At 41.1% G+C, this 21,299-nt stretch overlaps 1 protein-coding gene across 3 annotated transcripts in view; it reads left to right on the plus strand.

Moving 5' to 3' along the window:
* ANO1 (anoctamin 1) overlaps positions 1-21,299 on the plus strand; it is an 82,418-nt gene that overhangs the window by 24,271 nt on the left and 36,848 nt on the right. For all 3 annotated transcript variants that reach the window (XM_052811413.1, XM_052811412.1, XM_052811414.1), the window contains exons 2-6: positions 10,451-10,629; positions 14,279-14,605; positions 16,885-16,983; positions 18,542-18,693; positions 19,987-20,041. In XM_052811413.1, coding sequence (XP_052667373.1) covers positions 10,451-10,629; positions 14,279-14,605; positions 16,885-16,983; positions 18,542-18,693; positions 19,987-20,041 — 812 coding nt within the window. The remainder of the gene's footprint in view (positions 1-10,450; positions 10,630-14,278; positions 14,606-16,884; positions 16,984-18,541; positions 18,694-19,986; positions 20,042-21,299) is intronic.

Below are 21,299 nucleotides of genomic sequence, written 5' to 3' on the forward strand. Positions count from 1 at the left end.
TCTGGGGACGATTTCACAAAGAATAATGAACAAGACAGAAAGGGCTCACTCTTTTGCTATCCATCTCACACTTTTTGAGATAAAATACTGGACTATAGTTGCCCTCTATTATTACTGGTTTCAGTAGTGCATTAGTGTCATAGATGATCGTCTTAATGATTAGAAAAATTGTCCTTTTTTTTTGGAGGACATCTCTTTGATTTTGCCAAGATGTCCTTGTTTATACACAGGTTGACCACAATGATCTTTCAAAATATGTGTCTTAGGTTCTCATGATATGAACTCATATTGGTTGGGTTGGGTTTTGTTTTGGTTTGGGTTTTTTTGCAGGGGTGGGGGGGAGCAGTTAAGTGCCTACATGCTGGCTGTGGACACTGCCTTCATGCAGAAATCTGCTTCTTTAAGGGCCATGCCTTTGGTATGGATTCTGAGGTCCTTTTGGAAAAGCACCGCTGCAGAACAAATGCAAGCAAGTTAGGAATGAAACCTGGAAATCTGGATAGAGATTTTGGCCCAGTTGCCTTTGACCACCTGCAGCACCCACAGAGCCCTCCGTGCTCTGCTACTTTCTGTTTTACAGTCGACAGCAATTTCATGGCAGTTTCCTCTCCTTTGGTCTTCGGTAGTAAATGTGGATTGACTGATGTGCCTTTGGATAATCCAGGCTTTTTAGTAAGTCTGTCCCCTGTTACAAAACCTACAGAGCAGCAGTTTACACTTAGACTCGGTCTTGACTGCTCCTTTGATATGAAGATGTACTAGATAGTAAAGATTGTCAAAAGCTCATTAAGGAAGGGACTTGGTGAGCCTGGGCTCCACGTTGCTATCATTATCAGCTTCCCTGCCAAGGGCCAAACTACAAAGAATGTCTATCTCTGCTCAAACATTTCAAGTGTGCCTTTCATCTGGGGGTCTCGAAATGCCTTACCAAGGCACTGCCCAATCCTTCCTCTTGCTGGCACTGAAGGGAAGCTGGCTTTGTTGACAGATTAGTTTTCTGCTCCAAGAATTTTGCCACCAAAGATGGGACCACTAGGAATCCTAAGCAGGAGTATCTTATTTTCTTATAGCGTGCGTTTCTGCACCCTCTGGCGCAGGGCAAGCTAGCCGGCCGGCACGTGGCACCTTTCTGGAGCATTAGCCCCTGTGCAAGTCAGATCTCCGCTCTTCCTTAAAAACAAGAGAGGAGACTGCCTGGTTGCATAGTCACTTCTTAGGTCTTCTGCCTCTGGTATGCCTCAACTTAGTTCATTAAGACTGGAGAACGCAGCGAATGGTGTTCTCATGGATAGACAAGAGTTAACAGAGCTTTTCCCCTCCATTGATTTGTGTTCACTTGCTCAGGGAGAGAGAGATATGGTTTCAATTGCCAGTGAAACTTAGCAGTTTATGGTCATATAGCAGTGTTGCTCCACATCTAAGTTAAAACTGCAGCTATATGAAGAAAACTTGCTAGAACCAAGCTTTTGCAAGTGCAGGATTTTGGTTTTATTTCCTCAAATAGCACAGAGCTAGAGGCTGCACTGGGACCTTGGATGAATATCAGCTACCACCATCTCGCTATCAAATGAGCTCCACCTGCTTCGGCACACCCAAAGAACATATATGAGGTTAAGTTTTGCCATACAAAACCCAACCCCACCCGGAGCGACCGGCTCTTTCAGCGCAAACATAGAAGAGCTGCGGTTACTGAATGTGGTGGCTGTAGTCAAAACCACCTTTATCAAGTTAGCAAAACCTGCCAAGACTTCCATGCCTAAGTCTATGCAGTCTGAATGCTCTTGTGACTTTGATGCATGGAAATTTAGACATGAGTGCACATGTTTCAGGATTAAGACTTTAAATGGGAAACCTCTTGGATCAAAAGCAGCTTTGCCAGTCAGTATATACTATGGGCTGAGCCCCAGGTTGCAGGCTATGACTAATATTTTAACAGTAAAACTGATAATCTTTGGATCCTCATTTTTGCATGGTTGGTATAAGGAGCTATTTGTCATAGCCTTGTAAAGGAAAATACACTTAATATTTTAAACGTATTTAGATATCTTTAAAAGCTGCTGTGAGAGTTTAGGTGTACATTGTCCCAAAACATACCAATTCTTTCCCCATAATCTCTTTTTTAGTATTTTTTTCCTCTACTCTTACTGGTCCCATTGGTAAAAACTGCCTTCCCTTGGAACATTCAAACAGAAATAATGAGCATCATAACCCTTCAAAACACGACCAACAGGATTCATAGAGCACAGATTCAGTGGATCTTCCATATCTAGTCCATCCTCTTGTTCTCACGATATGTATAACTCAGAATATGACATTGCAGAGTGCATTCAAGGAAGTCATCAGTACGCATTTTGGAAATCAGCAGTAACTTGCATAAGAAAGAGGATTACAGCCTTTAGTCCCAATGCATTTCAATGAATCACGCCAGTGCTTCTGCTCTCATTAAAACTAATATAAAATGCAAAAAAATGTTGCAAGAATTATTCTGTATGTGCAGCAAAGTAACTAGGAGCAGAATTTCCCTCACTTTGTCTATTTTGCTATGAAGTACTATCAAATTACAGAAATACAGAAATAATTTGTAAAACTGTAGTTACAGTTTGCAGAGAACCATCTGCAGTGGACTTGAGCATGGCTTTAATGCTGCTTTTTGTGGTATAGCAACAGAAGAAATCTGAAATATTTTTCCAGTGTCTGGTAGAAGAAGAGTGATTAGTTTAAGTATTTTAGAACTATGTCTGAAAACAGACTTACTTAATAGAATATTAAATAGTTGTTGGTAGTTGCGGGGGGGAAAGTGCAACTTGTCTTGCAGGGGGGAGGCTTTGTGTGTTTTTCCAGGGTCTAAATAAACAGGCAGAATGAGTCTTGTTATGGTAGAATTTGTATTTGCTGGTCCTTTATGTGCTGTTGAAAATGCCATTTTAATCAAAATCTTCATTTTACTATCATTATGGTTTTTAAGTGATTTTGCTCTTTGTTTTTACATTTCACAAGGCTTGTGTCAGATTAGATGTGTTCAAGCCTAGGGCTACATACTGCAAACAGGGTAAATTAATCTTTAAAAACAAAAATAGAAGGGCAGAAATAGAAATGATGTCATAGTTGTGTGTCCTTCTAACCTTCTTTTAACATGTTGCTGACAATAATAGATCAATAACTTCAAAGCTGTAGACAGCCTTCCAGGAAACTGCAGCCCCACTCTAGAGACCCATCGTTGGTGAGTCAGTACTGAGAAATACAGCTAAGCAAGCTGATGTTTCAAATAATCCTGCCAGGAGCTGAATTTTCTCCACCCATATGACAGGAGTTGGTTTTCAGGCTCCCAAATACCGGACAAAACGTCTCTGAATGAGCTCTGCCATTCGGCATAATACAAAGTGCTAACAAAGTTGTCAGCGTCAGCTATATTAAGATTGTCCTGCTTTAAAAGTATTTCTGTTCTGTAAAGGAAACTGTCCTTGGAATCCAAGTTGTATTTCACTGTTCGATCTTTTTCCTTTCTTAATGGATTGGATCATAACTTCCTGTTTGCTTCATTAAGGCAATACCCTGCACAGACCTAGGCTACAGCCAAGGTTTAAAATAAATGCAAAAGCAAAGGAGATGGGTGAGTTCCAGGGTGTCCTACTTAGCATGGTGCTACAGAAGATGAAAAGGGCAGGGAGTCCCCGCTCTCCAGGCGGGTAGACGGGAGGTGTCAACATCCCCGAAAGCGTTAATCTTGCCCGGGGGGTAGGTCGGTTGCCTTTTACGGCAGCCCGTTGCCTGCCAGGCCAGTCAATGGTATTAGTGCAACCTCCTGCACCCCCAGAAGCAGTGCAGCTAGAGGCAACAGCTGGCTGTTCACAACTGGAGAGGCCGGGGAAAATTTAAATCAAATGGTCACAGATGTGGATCTAATCAGTGCTTAACTTCTGGACTTTGAACAGAACAAAAGTTCAGGACACGTACGAGTGCTCCTTGGAGAGCTCTGTGGTTCCTGACCGGGCTGTTGGTCTCAGGCCAGTGCCTCGTAAACAGGTGTCAGCGTCCCAAAAAAGAACTCCCCTCTTTGCCAGCGGCGGGTATCCTCGCTGGCGTTCCCGCGGCAGAGCTTCGCGGGCCAGGAGGAATGACCCATAGGTCAGGAATGAAACACGCTGGTGGGGTGGCATACTGAGGCTTCCTTGACATTTGCCTTGCCTTATTTTTCCCGAGCATGAAGCGGGGATTTCGGGCTCCAAATCTGACAACCTTTTAATGTATCAGGAGGAAAAAAAAATAAATAAAACCAAACCAAAAAAGAGGAGGAAGTGATAGGTGAGTCGCTTGGGAGAATTTTTTATTTTTTATTTTTTCTTCGTAGCCCAAGGATTAACCTGTAGCTTTGAATTTGGAAGATAGAGGAAGTAAAGAAATGGGTAAGAATGTGCTGAAGGAGGATTCTGCTGCTAGGGGGCAATATATAGTAAGCAGAAACACACTAAGGCATTTTCTCTCAGTATCTATCAAACTTTTTTTTAAAAAGAACCCAAATCCTAAAAATATCCAACATACTGCATACACTAGCATTTCTTCTGCAGAAAAAGCATAGTATAAACAAAATATACAACCTATATTTATATGTGTGTGAGTGTGTTTGGTTTTGGTTTTTTTTTTTTTTTACATACATATATATGTGTGTGAGTGTGCATGACTTCCTTAATATGCTTCCACCCTATTGCAGTAGGGTCATTACCAGTTCTGGGACCTGTGCACAGCACTTTTACTTGTTAATTCACATAAAACAAATGTCTTCAGTTCAAGAAATCTAAACCCCAAATGCTAGTATTCAGAAGCTTTTGTGAAGAACTGGTGTTACGGCTCCTTTAAAAATATTCGCTCAGGGAATTCATCCTGCGTGATTCTTAATTTTTCGTTCTGAATTCTATCACAATTTATGTGAGGCAAAAAGATAAGAATGTGGATATTTAAACATCTTGAATCAGATGGTCTTGTAACTCTCCTGCTTATTGCTTGTTGAGAACAAGTGGGACAGCTAACTTAGGTGGCTTTATGACTTTTTTGTTCTAGCCACTTTCTTAAACATACTCCTTAAAAAAGAAAACAAGGGGAGATAAGAGAAGCCAGCTTCAGCGAAGTTATTGGTTTCAGGTTGAGCAGTGAAAAATAGTTGTTCGTTTGTTTAGATATATTTATGCTGACTTGATGATGCTCGTTTTAGAACTAGTGCAGGATGTTTCTGTAAGCACTGCATTGTATGAATGTAATTTTCCATTTGTTTTAATGAAAAATTAATTTTTGCTTGAGAATATCTAGTGGTTATACCTGATTATGACTATAATATTAATAAGCTAGTTGATCGAGTCTGAGGCTAGTAGTGGAGAAAATACATCCATTTCTAGAGCAGATTTTCAGTTCTTGTTCACGTGGTCACCAGAGTTCAATGAAGAAGCATTGTCTAAACGAGTAAAGGTTACAGCATAATGTGCCAAATTTCTGTGGTCAAAAATTTATTGTTAATTAATTAGTGTTAATTTTTGCAAGAAGAGTTTGAGGACTTTTTACAGCTGCAGCTGAAGTTTGAACAAAGGCGCAGATGTTTGCAAGTTTGAGGGGTTTTTTATTAATTTAATCTTGTTTCCCCTATTGTTCAGAGTGAGAGACTCACTGGAGATTTAGGGGGAGAAGTAACTGGTGCAAAGACACAAGACACGCACAGACCCTCCTTACTGTTATAATGCACTTGTCTCTTCTGGTCTTTTCATTCACCAGTTTCTGTCCTCACGCTCTCATCTCTGTGATTCATATGTTTATCTACTTCAGATGAATATAGTGCTTGCTTATTTTATACTGGAAATGGCACAGAGCTCATTGTACCTGATGGATCTTACAAAGAAATCATTTGAGAATCGCTAAGATATTTCCAACTTTACTGCAGTTTGCAAGGTCATTGTAGCATCTCCATGCTCCAAATTGCAGCTGCTGGCTCAGTGTAGTCCACAACATCCCAAGATCTCTGGGAAAACTCCTACAGAGAGCAGAAAGGTAGCTTGAGAGCTGCTGCAAACATCTGTTTTTCTGTCTTCTTTTTCTTGCTCTTCCGTGTTACCTCACTCCTAACAAAAAAGGGATGGCTGTTAAGATATATGTGTGGTCATGTACCCTATGGAGCTGTTCCTAAACACAAGTGCTGCCTAAAAGCCTGTTCTTTTATTCCAGCTATGAAAAATACAGCGTTATTAACAGCAAATACGGGAATTACCTGGCAGCGCCTGTGCTAAGGAAGGTAGAAGTTCTATACATGTCTGACGTTCTCCAAATATTTTCTCAAACCTGGTTCACGGATGGGATTGAAATTGGTATCAAATGCTTTTCAGCATTCTGCACTCGTACAGAATGTGGATGTTTTGAGACAGGCAAGGAATACTTTAAAGTATATCGTTATATATTGTATACTTGGCAGGGTGTTCTGCAATTCGTAGCAAATATTGGGAAATGACAAAGCAATACATAATAAAGTGTAAAAGAAGCATCGGGTGGGTCTGAGTCTGTGTTCCAGGAATATTAGGAACTTCTGCTGTCTCAAAATCCATGGGTTTCTGAACAACATCAGCTGTGGATACAGAGGAGAAAGGCCTGATTGGTTATATGGCTGTGTTGAAATACGTTGAACGCTTCTTCAAGTCTGTGTTGTAGTGTTTTCTGGTTAGTAAATAGAAGAGAGTGGGTTAGTCAATGTTAGAAGGCAGCGAAGCTAGCAATTTTCACAATACTCTCCTCTTTCAGCTCCCAACAAAGAGATGTAGATGTGACTTTAGCTGAATTAGGACATTAATGTACTTTGTGCTCTTCATATTACATCTAATATCTTGCCATAAATAATTCTGAACGTGAATTTATTTTGAGATTAAATTATTGTCCTTATTTAATATAATTAACACAAAATAGAGATTCATGTTTTTAAGTCTTTAAAATACTCTATTCCGTATAAAAAGGTGTTTTGTGTTCTGCAACAGAATGCTTTGACCTCTGCCAAATCAGCATAAGTGAACTAGTTATAATCCCTGTGCGTTTGTAATTACCGAAGTGGTTTGGATGGCTTTACTTAGTATTAAATCCTGACATCATCTTTAAGTACAGAAATCAAACTTGTTGTAATTAAGATTGTATCAATAAAGTTCTCACTTTTCACATCTTTTCCAGTAGTCATAATAAACCAAAATTGTATGATTCATTGCCTACTTTAAGTATTTGTTCTTTCCGATATTGCCAGGCTACTGATGTGTAAACAGAAATGTAATTATATGCTTGCGGATGGGTGATTGTTTGGGCTTGCACAATAGTACTGAATCATTTGAGCAGGTCTCCTTGCTCTGTACCGTGGACTTAACAAAAGCTGCTCAGAAGTTGCTCAGAAGTGCAGCTCCAGAGCACAGGTTGCTTGTTGGGACTCAATGAAGCTTGTGATTTTCTGCTCTAAACATATTCCATCCTAACTGTAATTTCTAAACTAGCACTTTTCAGTTCACAGGTCCATTATGAGATATACAAAATATTCAGATTCATAGTCAGTAAACGGTGCTTCTCTTCTAATATCCTCTGTAATCTGCTGAAGTAACTAGGTTTTCTTTAGTACATGTGTGAAATGAGGCAAAAGGAGAGAAGACTTTTACAGCACTTAAGCTATTGTTTCTAGAAAGTTGTTTCAGGCATTCTTCTGAATAAAAACACAGGCTGTTATGCTTATGAAGTTCCCAAAGTTGGTGGATTATTATAGGAATATTTTACAGCTATAGAATAAAAGCTTGAGTACATAGGAATCTGCAGCTGATCACATTTGTAGCAATTCCCATGCGTTCAGGGAGTGTGTGTGTATATGCGTGTGTATGTTGGGAAAAAGAGAACATATGAGTGTAAGGAATTGTTACAAACGTGCTAGTCGCTCCCATGAGACAGCTGATTTTTTTGGCTGCATCTCTATATTACCCCATAAAAAGCTTCTTTAACTATTGCAAATTGTTATTCAAGTGATTTACTGGGTTTGAGGATGCTGGCCCAAGATCGCAAGACTGGCATCTTTGCTGAGATAACAAGCTGAGAATTTTAAAGAAAAGCCACGAACAGCAGCACAGATCTGCAGAGATGTGGGTGTTACATGCTGTGCGCATGAAATATGTAAGGATAATTGCTGCCCAGATTTTATGCAAAGGTGATTCTGTTAATGAGCACTGCAGTTCCTAGGAAAGCAGGCAGCTTCTAGAGAATCGCTTGGGGCAGCAGATTTCCCAGATACAGGAACTGAAATGAAGATCCACAAACTCATGGTGTTTGTGAGTTCCAGAGAAGCATGACTTTCATACTAATAATGTTTATCTTACTCTGATAAGCTCAAGAAATGTGCCAAGGCTTTGGCTGCACCTTCCTCCTCTGCCGCTGCAGGTTGTTGTCCATGCTAAGTCCTGTGTGTTGCCATGAAGAACCTGGATCGCAGGTTCATGCAGTGACCTCCCAACATTAACGTTGGGTCACGTTGCCTGGGGCCATGTGCAGTCGAGCTCTGACCATCTCCATGGGTGGATGGAGATTTGCAGCTTCGCTGGGCCCTTGCCCTATTATGTGATCAACCTCATTGTTAAAGAATTAAGATTTTTTTTTATTGTCTGGTGATAATTTCCCTTGTTGCAACTTGTGTCTGTAGCCTCCCATCCTTTTTCTGTGCACCTGTGAGAAGAATCTGGCTCTGCCATGTCTGTACCTGCTCAGCAAGTAGCTGAAGGCAGGAATAGGACCCCATCGTTTGCCTTTTCTTTGGGCTGCATAAGCACGGGTCTCAGCCTCTGCTCATGCACTCGAGCTGCCTGACCATCTTGATGGTCTTCCACTGGACTTGCTCAAGTTTGTCAACGTCCTTCTTATGCTGAGGAGCCAAAACTGGGCACAGCACTCTAGCTGTGGTCTGGCGAGTGTCAAATAGAGGAGAAAATCGCTTCCCTAGACCTGCTGTCTTTGCTTTCTTACTGATGGAGTCCAGTATGCAGCTATCCTTCACCACTGAAGACGATCACTCACTTTGAACTTGTCCACCAAGAGACCTGGGTCCCTTTCTGCAGAGCTACTTTCTGTCCGGTCCGTGCCCACACAGTTTGTGCTTGAGACTGGCCTGTCCAAGGGCAGGACTTGTTGAGTTTCACGAGGCTGCCCTCAGCCCATTTTTCCAGCCTATCGAGACCCATCGAAGTGGCAACCTTACCTTCCAGCTTATCAACCATGCTCCTCAGTTTCACGTCATCTGCAAACTTGTTGGAGAATGTGATTTTCCCTGTTTCTTCCTTCCATGTCATCCCTGAACTTCAACCAAATCCAGATGGGTAGTTTGGGGAAAAGGAGTAACATGCTCTTAGGCTAAGACATAGCCAAATAAAATGCGATATCTGTGCTCACCTCATTATAAGCTTAGTGGCAGCTCTAGGTAGGGAAGTATTTTTCCTAATGGGTGAATTCTGTACAATTTCTGCTACTATCTGTTCCAGAGACAGAGTGTTGAACTGGTTGCAGCAACAGACTGTTGTAATATAGCTGCTATTAGAGCATGCTCCTCTGCATGTTTTTGTTGTTTGTTTTTTGGGGGAGAGTTAGTTTAGTATCCATTCAAGGCTAAATTCTAAAATTCTTGCTTTATCTTCACTCTTTCAACAAGCAAATCCTGTTCCTGTGTGGTTTAAAAAAGGGGCATAATGGTGTAGTATTTTACTTCAATGTCAAAATGAATAAAATCTTGGAAAACTTTGCCTTCTGTTGCTTGCATAAATGCACATGTGCAAACACTAGTTTGCATTTTACCAATTATCTGGTTGCTCAGTTTGTAGTGAAATTTTTACATTAAATCCTTTAGCCCATCTCTATACTTAAACAGTAAGTGGAAACAGTACGGGTGTTTGGCAGGTTAAGAGGGACAAACCCTCAGATTTTTGAGACTACTTAAATAAGAATGGTTCAGTAAATCAGATGCAGTACATAGGTACTTGAGGGGAAATCCACTACTTAGTTTTTCAGCACGAACAAGTGCTTGTTGAAGGAGAAAATGCCTACTGAAAAGGGGAAAACACCATGCCACCTATCATCACCAGCTAAGCCTCAGACTATTTTTCTTTTTTTCCCCTTTTTTCCTTCTCTTCCCAAGAAATATAATCCTTCTATGAGACCACACAGTAAACACATCCTGAGCCAGCAGTGCAGAAAAGAAGGTGACAGAGCACTGCTTTGGAGGAGGAGGAGACCTAGGTAGGGCTGAAGAGGGCTGCGGGAAAGCTGAGAAGGGAGGCACGGAGAAGGGGTGGGAGCCCTGCAGAAGGGCTTATTGACAGAAGAAGGCAGGAACAGGATACGTTTCAGCTTTTGGGTGGCTCTGGGAGGAGCAAGTGTTGGGATTAAAGTGTCTTGATGAAACTGTTCCTTTTCTTTTCAGACACAGGCAGTGAGTTTCATGGAGTGGATTTTCTGCCAGAAGATCTCAACGAGGCTCCAGAGGAGACAGGAATGAGGGTGAACAAGAAATACTCCTGTCTATCTGCTGAGGAGAAGGGGATCCACATTATCAACATCCGAGCTATTGAGGATATAGGATATGACCAGCATGAGAGTACAGTGAGTAAAGGACTTGCCAGATGTGTCATAACTGGCATACTGCGCTTTACCCCTTAGCTTATTTCTCATTCTTTCCATTCCCAGGATGCTCTGAAATCCTCTCCCTCCCTTTTTTCAGAAGTGCTGAGAAGGATTGCCACCAGCCACAGTACATGCTAATTTAGTGGGTTTTGTTCTTTGATGTGAAGAAGGGAAGCAAGGGATCCTTGTTTAACCTGTAGCCTAAAAAGGGGTTGGCTATTCTCAGAGTAAGTGATCTGGCAATAAGGCTGTGGCAACCTTTAAATCTCTTTGCGCACATAGAGTAGAACAGAAAAAAAAGTCTAAAATGTCATGTAAAAGCTGTTGTTAACATAGGTAACATTGAACTTTTAGTCCGTAGCACACAATAGAGGTTAGATTTCCAGCATCGTTAGTTGCACCTTGGTTAAATTCTTTAACGCCGATTTTAAAGAAAGTTAGTAACGTGAATACCCAACAGGATTAGGAGTTGGTTATGTCATAAACGCATAAAAAGGAGTTTATTCAGGTGAAGGAATTGAGGTGGAGTGTGCTATATAACAGATCTCACTGGGGAAAGATGTAAAGCAATACTCGATTCGTCATGCTTTTGCTTAATTAGGATTGAGTGTGGAGGAATAATTCCGTTAGAGTGTAAACATCCCTCCTGCTGTGGTAAAACTGAAATGTCTTTTCTGTGTCTCATTTACAACTGAAGGGACATGAGTCTTACATGGTCTAAGTCAACCCAACTCCCTCTCTATTTCCAGGTGGCAGCGCTGTGAGAAAGGATGTGGCCTATGAGCACCTTTCAGCATTAATATCACGTCCTTAAAAGATAACCATTTCTTTCTTTAAAACAGGACCAACAGGCTTCTTTGAGTTTTTCCACTTCATCCCTCTTGCAGTGGGATATAGCTATTCTCGTATATTCATAAATTTATTGAGGCTTTAGTATCCCCAGTGCAGCACCTTCTCCTAAATTATCAGTGAGTTCCCACAAGGGTCAGCTTTTCAACAGGAAAGTTCAAAAAAAAGTGAAGAAGCTCTTATTTAGTTCCTGCAGTGTGACCTGTCCCCTTCCCGGTGGCAGTGGCTCAAAGAAACAGAGACACTAGGGATATTCAGTGCCACTTTTCTCCACCCAAGGCATGCTCCAGGAGAAGAGGAGCTGTGGTCAGGATGTACTGATCCCTCCTGAGCTCCCCAAGCAGTTAGAAACATCTGGCACACTCACTGCTGTCATTTTCAAGAGCCGTCTTCAGTCCTGCCCGTTTCCTTTTTTTATTAGTCTCTGGAACAGACCAGCTAATTGCTGTCCCTCGTAAAGGCAGTCCAACAAGGGTAGGAAGTGGTTGGGGTCTGATTCTTTTGCCTATTTTATCTCCCTGCACTTAGCTGAACATCTGTTCGTTCAGCCCAGTTTTTCAGAAGTAGATATTTAATTAATTAATAAGATCAACACATCTTTAAAAATGAAATGCAATTAGTTATCTTAAAAGAAATCCCAGTATTCCTGTATCTTGTTTACAACAACTATTTACTTTGAAGAGGCATTATATCCTGAAAATCCAGTTAGTTCCTATTTCTTAGTATTTTGTTTCTATAGAAATTTGCGTAACTGAGTTGCCTGCCACAGGCAGACCATCAGTTTACTTTTAAAAAAATGTTCTGCATTCACAGGTGCACGCCATTAAATGTGAAGCAATCAGAAAGTAATAGTTATTAATGGTCTTCTATATTGTAGTTATGATGGGGCACAAACATGAGAAGCCTGTGCCCTGAAGAACGTGTTATTGTCATGGCTAAATAAAACAGACGTGGAGCAGGGGAAAGAGGGAACAGGACCAAGAGTGAACTCCATGGTGGCAGCAATTGCTATATTATTTTATTATATCTTTATGCATTTGGAGCAAAGGGTTTAGGTTAAATGGAAAAGAGAGATGGGATCCTGAAAGAAAAGGAGAGAGAAACAGATAGCAAAGGCAGGCATGGAGCAAAGCTCCGAGGGACTGAGGAGATGGAGACCTGCAGCCAAACTGGGCAGACATGGTCAAGTCAGGCTTTGGAAAGCAATAAATGTTCAGGCATCAGCACCTCGGCAGGCGGCTGCTCCGTGTACTGCCTGGCACCTCGGGCTTCTTGCTGTCTGCCAGTCCTCCTTGCTGTGTGTTATTGCTACGCGCTCATCAGATTACACTTGTCTAATTACTTCTTCAGTGCTCTTCCTCCTCCCTCCAAACCCAGGGAGATGGGGTTTGCTGCTTGAATTTGTTGTCTGAGTACAAATCTCCCCGAGGCAGAAAGAGAAGAACAGACTGTGCCTTAAAGGCATTGATTTATCGTTATGGTAGCTGGGACCTGCCCTCCCCAAAGTGATGTTCAGAGAAGTATGCAAATGTGTGTAACGTTGGGTGGGTTTCGATGAAGTTTGGGCTATATTGGCTGTGATATACTGTACGGTAAGCTCAGGGGTTGCTCTTTTCATCTGGGGTTTAAAAATTGGACTGTCTTAGAAACAACTCTTTCCAAATAACTTACTTTCACAGTTTTAGGTATGAAATAAGCAGAAGGTGTACACATCCCAAATGGCTTTTGACCGATATGATGGCCGATGGCTATCGTTTGGAGCAGAAGTCCTACAGCCTCCATGGAGGCTTAACGTTCTGTGAAATTAAAGCCAGAAAATGTCTCTGGTCCCTGAAAAGCCATTCCTGTGATGAGTATTTTTTGTAAAAACAAATGCAAGTTACTAGTGAATTTTCTTCTTCTTTTTTTTTTTTTTTTTTAAATCATCTGTGCATCTCCAAGGGTAGAGTTGTGAATTATGCATGAGAAGTGCTATTGAAAGTAGAAATGAATAGAAATGAATAGTTGTTAGTACTTTTTTATGTTTCTCCAGTTGCCCTGTGCAGTTTTCAGATAAATGCTTGGAAATGCAATTGTGTTTTAAGTCTTATATTTCTTGCATCTTGCAACACTTAGCGTTAATTCAAGACAGGAATAAAGCCTTTGCCACCATCGGATTGCAAAGTGACACAGGTTTTGTAAGTGAGGAAAAAAAGTTATGAACTTAGTAAGCAGTGAACCCGCTTCCCTGGCTACAGTCCATCTGCATTTTTGGCCGCGCTTCATGGACCAGCTGGCTCCCTTCAGTCTGTATCTAAGATGATCTCTTTCTCAGATGATACAAACTTGCAACGATAGATAAGAGAAGTGAGAAATGTTTGCACATGATATTAATCTATTTGTCAGAATTGAAACGCAGATGTCGGGTGGAAAAGGACAGATGATCTTAGTGGTGATTAACCCCCAAAGGAGAAAACCAAATCCACCAAGTAGCTGACTTATGAGCTAGTGTGCTGGTAATTAGGTTAAATCCCAGTCATTTTAGCTATTTATTTCTGGCCAATAAAATCCCAGCTGTCTATCAGTAAAATTGCAGGTGTTAACTTGCAAAATTGTTTTGAGTAAGTAGCATGGGGGGGTCGTCCCGCGTGCATGCTGTTTGAAGATGGGTCATTGTGTGCTCCAGGCAAGAAGGTGTCCTTGATACAAGGATACGGTCTGTCTGGTGTCCGTGTTGGCATGTGTACTCACTATTCTTCTCCTCTCTCCTTCTCTCCACACCCCCATTCCCTGCTTCCAGTTATTAAACTCCCTATCCAAAAATCCAGATGCTGACTGCAAATATGGACTCTACTTCAGAGATGGCAAGAGAAAAGTAGACTACATCCTAGTTTATCATTACAAGAAGTCCTCAGCAGGGAGGACGCTCACCAGGAGAGTTCATCATAATGATTCAAGTGCCCGAAGCACCAAGCAGGACCAGCCGCTTCCCGGGAAGGGAGTGCAGCTGGAAATGGGGGAAAGTGAACCTCACGTGGATTACCATGAAGACGACAAGAGGTTTCGCAGGGAGGAGTATGAAGGGAACCTTGTGGAGGCTGGTCTGGAACTGGAACGCGACGAGGATGTAAGGAGCCATTTCAAAGGGTTAAAGATAAAGAGGATAACTGGTGGTCGAATCCTGGGAGATGCTGAGCTGTTCCTGTGAACCTGGCTCTGGTCAAGGTTACACAAACTCAACTCTTCCAGAATTCGATTTCAGTTCTGGCAGTGCCATCATTGCCCGCCATTTTAATTTGCTTCACAGGAATGGGCTGTGGTGTTGTTAATGCCTCAGTGAGGTGAAGTTTCTTACTTTTCTTGCCCAGAACTCATGCACATCCACTATTGCAATATGGCGTGTTGATGTGTTGCCGTATCTAGAAGCGAGGCTTAAATTGCTCTGAATGCTAATCCTGGTTTGGTGGGTTTACAGTATGCTGTGGTTTGGATCCACTGGTAATTCCAGTTCTGATGAAAAATACCTGATACAGTGACATTTTTATACCTCAATATAGACTTCAAGAGAATTAAATTTGTTCAGGAGGTTCTGGTACATGCTCTAGCTCAGGCACGTGGGTCTGTATTACAGTTTGCTCTTTCCATTCTTAGATATGAACAGTACAGCTTGTAACGCCTTTCACCTGTACCCTGAAAACAGTATATTCTATTAAAAGACCATTAGACTATATAAAAAATGATGTGTGTGAAGTATTGCCAGTGCGTGATTAGTAGAAATAGCCACAGCCGTATTAATTTCAAAGAAAGCTATTACAATTAACTGATCCGACCAATATGCCTGAAATTCCTGTGAGAGAGGGTAAACATTTATGCTGGTTTTATTTACAGGATCTAGAAGTTGAGATTAAACATCTAGACCTGTGATCAGAGTGTTAAAAAAATAAATCTGCCATCTATTATTCACAAGTCACAGGCATGTATATAATGGGGGGATGTGTATATATATATATTTTTTAAAAGTATATATTTTGCATGCTGTAATGGAAAAAGCCCTTTCACTTCTCTGTCCCCCAGGTGAAAATAAGATTTGCTTTCCATCCAACTTCCAAGTTGTTGTAGTAAACTGGAAACCTGCCTGTGCCAAGTCATAGATATTTAAATCCTTTGCAAGGTGGGAGGTCCCCACCTATGACATGTAATACGATTTCAAATGATGCAGAAGGGCTCAGGGTTCAAGCCAGGACACCGTAAAAGAGAGAGAACCCTGTTCTTTCAGTACAAGATACCAAACCAGATCAGGAATGTATGGAGATGAAAGCAAGCTGCAGGGATTTACACCGGTGTCCGTATCCAGCACATCAGTGTAGGGGGAAAAACCTGCAATCATTTGGGCTTGAAAAGCATGCCACAAAGTTGCGTTGGAGGCCTGACTAATTGCAAAAAAGAGCAAAGGTTTCTTAAACAGATAATGTTTACTAAGTCACTTAAACTCTCTTCAGTGGAGTAAATTCGAAGGTGGTTTGGAAGCCATGCCTTACGGGAGGGCTGGCAGTTATTTATGTCCTCTGAGTTACTGATTTCTAGAAAGCCAGTGCAGAATATAGCTGCGTGAAAGCTAGTTATTATAACAACTGCCTGCGTTTGTAGAGCAGCAATATTAGAAAGATTCATTAAAGTTTCTTTCTCTTCTGTTTGCTGGATGCGTGCTAGTTTGATATCATTTGTCCAGTGGCTTTGAAATGATTACTCCTGTGGGAGTAAACACGGGTGTACGTGGGAGTGCCAGAAGCAAACCCCCATGTCCAGCCATCTAGAACAGAACTCAAGAGAACTAGTGGGATCCAAGCATACTGCTAATATTAACATTTATCTTTTTTTTTTCTTTTATTTTGTTGAATTCTTCCTACCAGTTTTCCTAATTAAAATTCATAGTGTTTTAATGTAGATATTCACATCTGTATCTAAGGCTGCTTCTTTCTCACTGAAGTTCTGGTCCTTTGAGATACTGAGCAGCTCTTAGGAGGTAGCAGGGACTCGCTGAGCTCCATTAATTACAACGCACTCAAGAAATCATACCATTTGGCTGGATGCCTATGCTTCAAATTTCACTGGCTTAGTCTGTATTTGTGTCCATAGTCATTAGCTTTTATCTCCCAAACAATTTTTATCTGTTTAACCTTGTGGTAATTATTCTGGAAGACAATAGCATTTTTGAGTCACGTTTTATAGCAGCTCAGCACAGAGAGGTGTTCAGTGATTGTCCTGTTGTTAGAAACTAGCTGTCTCAAACAAATGAGATTTATCGTGTTGGCGGTAATAGACTGTTCCTTAAATATGTATGAAACACAAGGGGAAAAATATTTTATTTCCTCTTATCAGTAACGTCTTTTCTTGCTTTTTTTTAAGACTAAAATCCATGGGATTGGATTTGTAAAAATACATGCACCGTGGAATGTATTGTGTCGAGAGGCAGAATTTCTTAAGCTCAAGATGCCCACAAAAAAGGTGAGTCCTGATTTTCTTTTCTTCCTCTGGAAGGCATAGTTTAAACATATGCTCATCTCAGAGCACCTTACAAATGTAGACTTTTCTTCCCGCAAGCATTTTTAAAATAGTTAACTAATCTGTACAGAAGATTAGAGTCACAAACTTGCTTGCTTGGGACAGCAGAAAGAATAACTGGAAGGAGGGATGGAAATTAAGAATTCCTGGCCGCTACCGCTCTCCGTACATGATGTGAGTGATTTCATACAATGCCTCATCCTCTCAGCATGTTTTAAAAGAAGTTGCAATTGATGATGAAATTTATCTGTGCATTTTGGAGGGTTTTTTCTCACTCCAAACGCTAGACTGCTAAAAGTGAACGCAAGACTAACAATTTGTGTGCAGTAGTCTCGCTGAATTTAGTGACTCTTCATATACATTGTTAGTCATATTTGCAGGAGTTGGGACTACTCTACCACAAAATAAATTACCTTTCAGAATATTTGAAATATCATTAAAGAAATGACAGTATATTTTCATCAATTCTAAATCATCTGTGATAGATAGCTACCTGTTCAGTGAGCATAGCTTAGAGATGGATTAATTTTTAAACACATACTAAGTGCATGTCCCAGACTGCAGAGGGAAGTCTATAATGGAGCAAGAGACAGTCTCAAAGCCCAGCGTCATTTATTACAACACTAAAACCACACTTTTGGTTTGGATTTCATATTAATCCCCATTATTGCCTCACTTACCACCAATTTTAATCAGAAGCACAATTAGATTAAAAAAGTCTGTTGTGATCCTGTGGTTAAAGCTGCTTTGCCACAAAAGAAAAGCTAGGCTGGGCATTTTGCAGGGGTTTTTTTGTGCGAAAGAGGCCACGTAAGCCTGCAGGTATTGCCCGGGAGAGGCGGTGTGCCTGAGAACATCCTCAGACCCCGAAAACCTTATTTCCAGCCAAGCATCTTCCTGTGGTGGGAGCTCTGCCCTGGATCTGCACATAGTTTTTGTGGCTCAGAGAGGGAAGCCTGTAATCCTCTTTTGTGACCTGCTAACACAATTCCTGCATTTAGCGCTAACAGAACTGCAACAGACAATTCAAGATATTTTGGTTCCTTTATATGCAAGAGGGGAAACTCCTGAAACCTGCACAATATTCCCAGGAAAGCCCCCTGGGAGAGGAGACCACTTCTGTTGTTTTGCACAGGGGCTCCATTGCTCCTTCATTTCTTTGTCCCATTGCACAAAAAAAATAGTAAATGCCAGAGGAGCCGGTGTCTGAGGAGCCAGTGCCGAGTATCTCTCTGTTGAACACCCCGGTCTGATTATTTGGAATCAAACAGGGGCCATGTTTTGGCTCAGAGGAAAAGCAATAGGCTTCCTCTGCTTGCCTTGGTTTGACTTTCCCATCCATCTATGTATTTCTGAACGTTTTCAAGAAGGTAAGCTATATTCCTTGATAGTTTATTGTGACGTATTTATTTAATTGATGGTTTATTCCTTACAGTTCACTTTCACTTATGGATAATGAAAAAGCAATAAAGTTTTACTGTTTTTCTCTTTGCCCACTCAGATGTATCAGATCAATCAGACCCATGGTCTTCTGAAAAAGATTAATTCTGTAATTCAAAAAATAACAGAGCCCATCCAGCCAAAAGTAGCAGAACACAAACCTCAGACGGCGAAGCGCCTCTCCTACCCCTTCTCCAGAGAGAAGCAGCACTTGTAAGTGAAAGCTTGGTGTAAACGTCCATGTCAACAGGTTCCAGCCTTTCTGATAGCAGCTAAGGCACCAGAAGGTGAAAGGGAAAATGAACGCCAACATTTTGTTAGGGATTACTGTAAAGAATATTTCTATTTTGCAGTAAATTTACTTTTTTTTTTTCCTCACTGTTGAGGAATGAGGCTTTGCAGAGCCCCTCTGCTAAATCTCTGTGTGTTTTAGCTGTTGTTGTGGCATATAATACATATCTATATAGCTATACACATCAACTGTTAGGCTGCCAAACACGATTTATAATGTGGTTAACAATAATCTCTTTTCCACATAAAATAAAATGCTCAGTAAAATTTGTAGCCAGAGATGTGGGTTGATAAATTTGAGAATAATTTCAGTCATCTGGTATGGGCAGTTCACACATGTACTGCCAACCAGGCCTTGTCTTTGGAAATGCTATGAAGTCAGTGGTAGCTTTGCCATCAATATCAGATCGGTAAGAATAGCTGTAAACGTGGGTGTAGGAAAAAATCATAAGGTGGGGCCCAGCCAAAGTTTCGACTGCCCTGGATTGCTTTGCTGCTGCTCTTCCTTGGCCAGCATCCCAGGGGAGAAGCTTTGAAGGCTGTGTTTATGTATGTGCCAGCTGGAACAAATATCAGTCCCAGGGCAGGATTTCTTCACTGTACATACCGGGGTTTTAGTTTTTAATAAAGGGATGCAGAACGCTGATGGAGTTGTGTATGTCAACGTATGTGACATTCGACGTGTTCTTGGACTTGCAAGAAGTGTATTTATATATTTATCACATGGAGGATGTTCCTACAGTGAAGGAGCCTGGTGGCTCAGAGAAAGCCCAAAAGATGCTCCTTAGCTTAGGCGTGGATGTGCCTTACGCTGTTTGCAGTGGTGGCTTTTTTCAGTGAGACCACCTGTGTCTTTGCTGAATAAGGGAGGCAGGAATGGCCTCACAGGGTTTAAGGTGCAGACAAAATGTAAAGATCGTTAGGAGAAATTCAAGGCCAGCAGTGGTCAGGAATTCAACTTAAATGAACATCAACAGTCTCTTTTGTGCAGAAAAAACCTATAAATATATAAACCTAGTGAATCGTATAAGCGGCCTCTTTAAAATATGAGAGTTGGGATGGACTTTCTTTTTAATGAGGTTTCTACAAGCGATTCTTTAATGTTAGCTATGAGAGATCCCCAGGAGAAATGAAAATATTGAAGGGGTCAACAAGAGCAGGAAATTACTGGCTTTTTTTTTTAACCTAATGGGCTTCCTTCTAATCTTTTAACAGATTTGATTTGTCTGACAGAGATTCCTTCTTTGACAGCAAAACGAGAAGCACTATAGTAAGTACTGTACATAAATAATTTATGGTGGATATTGCCTTAGTCATGGTGTTAATAGCCCCTTTACCAGCTTTAGTACAAAGCCTGTTGCAAGTTTGCCTTTCTTAACCGAATGGCAGGCATCACCTGTGACATCAGTTATTGAAATTATAAATAAAGCATTTCCAGCTTTAGCTTATGTGCTGAATAGTGTTTGATGCTAACAGGCTGCTGCCTTTTGGAAAATAATTTGGATCTTTCTAGTTCACAGTTAATCTGGGACATAGTTTCTTAGTAGACATATCACCAGAAAAGAATAGATTTAGATTCTACCGCTGGTTCTGCCACCAGCTACCTGCAACCCCTGTGACTCATTTACCTTTTTGTAACGATACATTGCTCTTTTTTGTAAAATGCTGGGAAGTCTCCCAGGACGAATTCTAATGAAACAGCCAGATATTTACAGTGAAAATTATTTATAGGTTTTGAGGGCAGTTCTCTAGAATGGTGCTACAACTGTTGAGGTTTACGATTTTTATTTAACATTATTTATAATTTGTATTTAACATTAAAGTTTACGTGAAGCAAATGCAACAAGGACAGAAAATTGCATCTTGTTCTGGTTGTATATGCATCTGTTCACCCCTGTTACGCCAGTGAGTGCGATGTACATCCATGTAGCACTGGAACTGGGCTGAGACATTCCCACCTTTGTGTTGGAAGGTCTCTCTCCTCCTTCAGTGCTAGTGTGGGACTTTTCCTCTCATAGTTAAACTTCTGTGGTTCCCTTGCAGAAGTAAAGCCTAATAAAGGAATATGGGATCACAAACTACATGTTGAGTGCTTTCTTGTGACTTACAGAACATAAAATAGAGTGGGGGAGAAGGCATAGCCTCCTTTATAGGGGGGGAATTGAAAGGACAGCTCGTATCACATCCAGGGCAGTTGGAAGGGACCATGCCAAGCAGCACTTGCTGCAACACTTTTCAAAGTATAATGTGGACTCTTTGCCCCATTCCACTGCTGCTAATCGGTGCTTTGGAATGTGACTGCGAGCGTGCTTTTATCTTATATTTAACATTAGCCTTTTTGGATGCTAAGTGGTTTTAAAAAGAGCTTGTATTGCAATTATAGCTGCCTTTTATTGCTACGGTGATAAGGGGTGTAAGATATCTAACTTCCTTTTACTGCTTTGAAATTCCAGTGTGTGGACCCCACGATGTAGTTCCCCTGTAGCCTGAAGTGCACTGATTTGATGTGAGCGCAGGTTATCAGGGCT

This window comes from Harpia harpyja, chromosome 16 (assembly GCF_026419915.1).
Source record: "Harpia harpyja isolate bHarHar1 chromosome 16, bHarHar1 primary haplotype, whole genome shotgun sequence".
In the NCBI taxonomy this organism is placed as follows: domain Eukaryota; kingdom Metazoa; phylum Chordata; class Aves; order Accipitriformes; family Accipitridae; genus Harpia; species Harpia harpyja.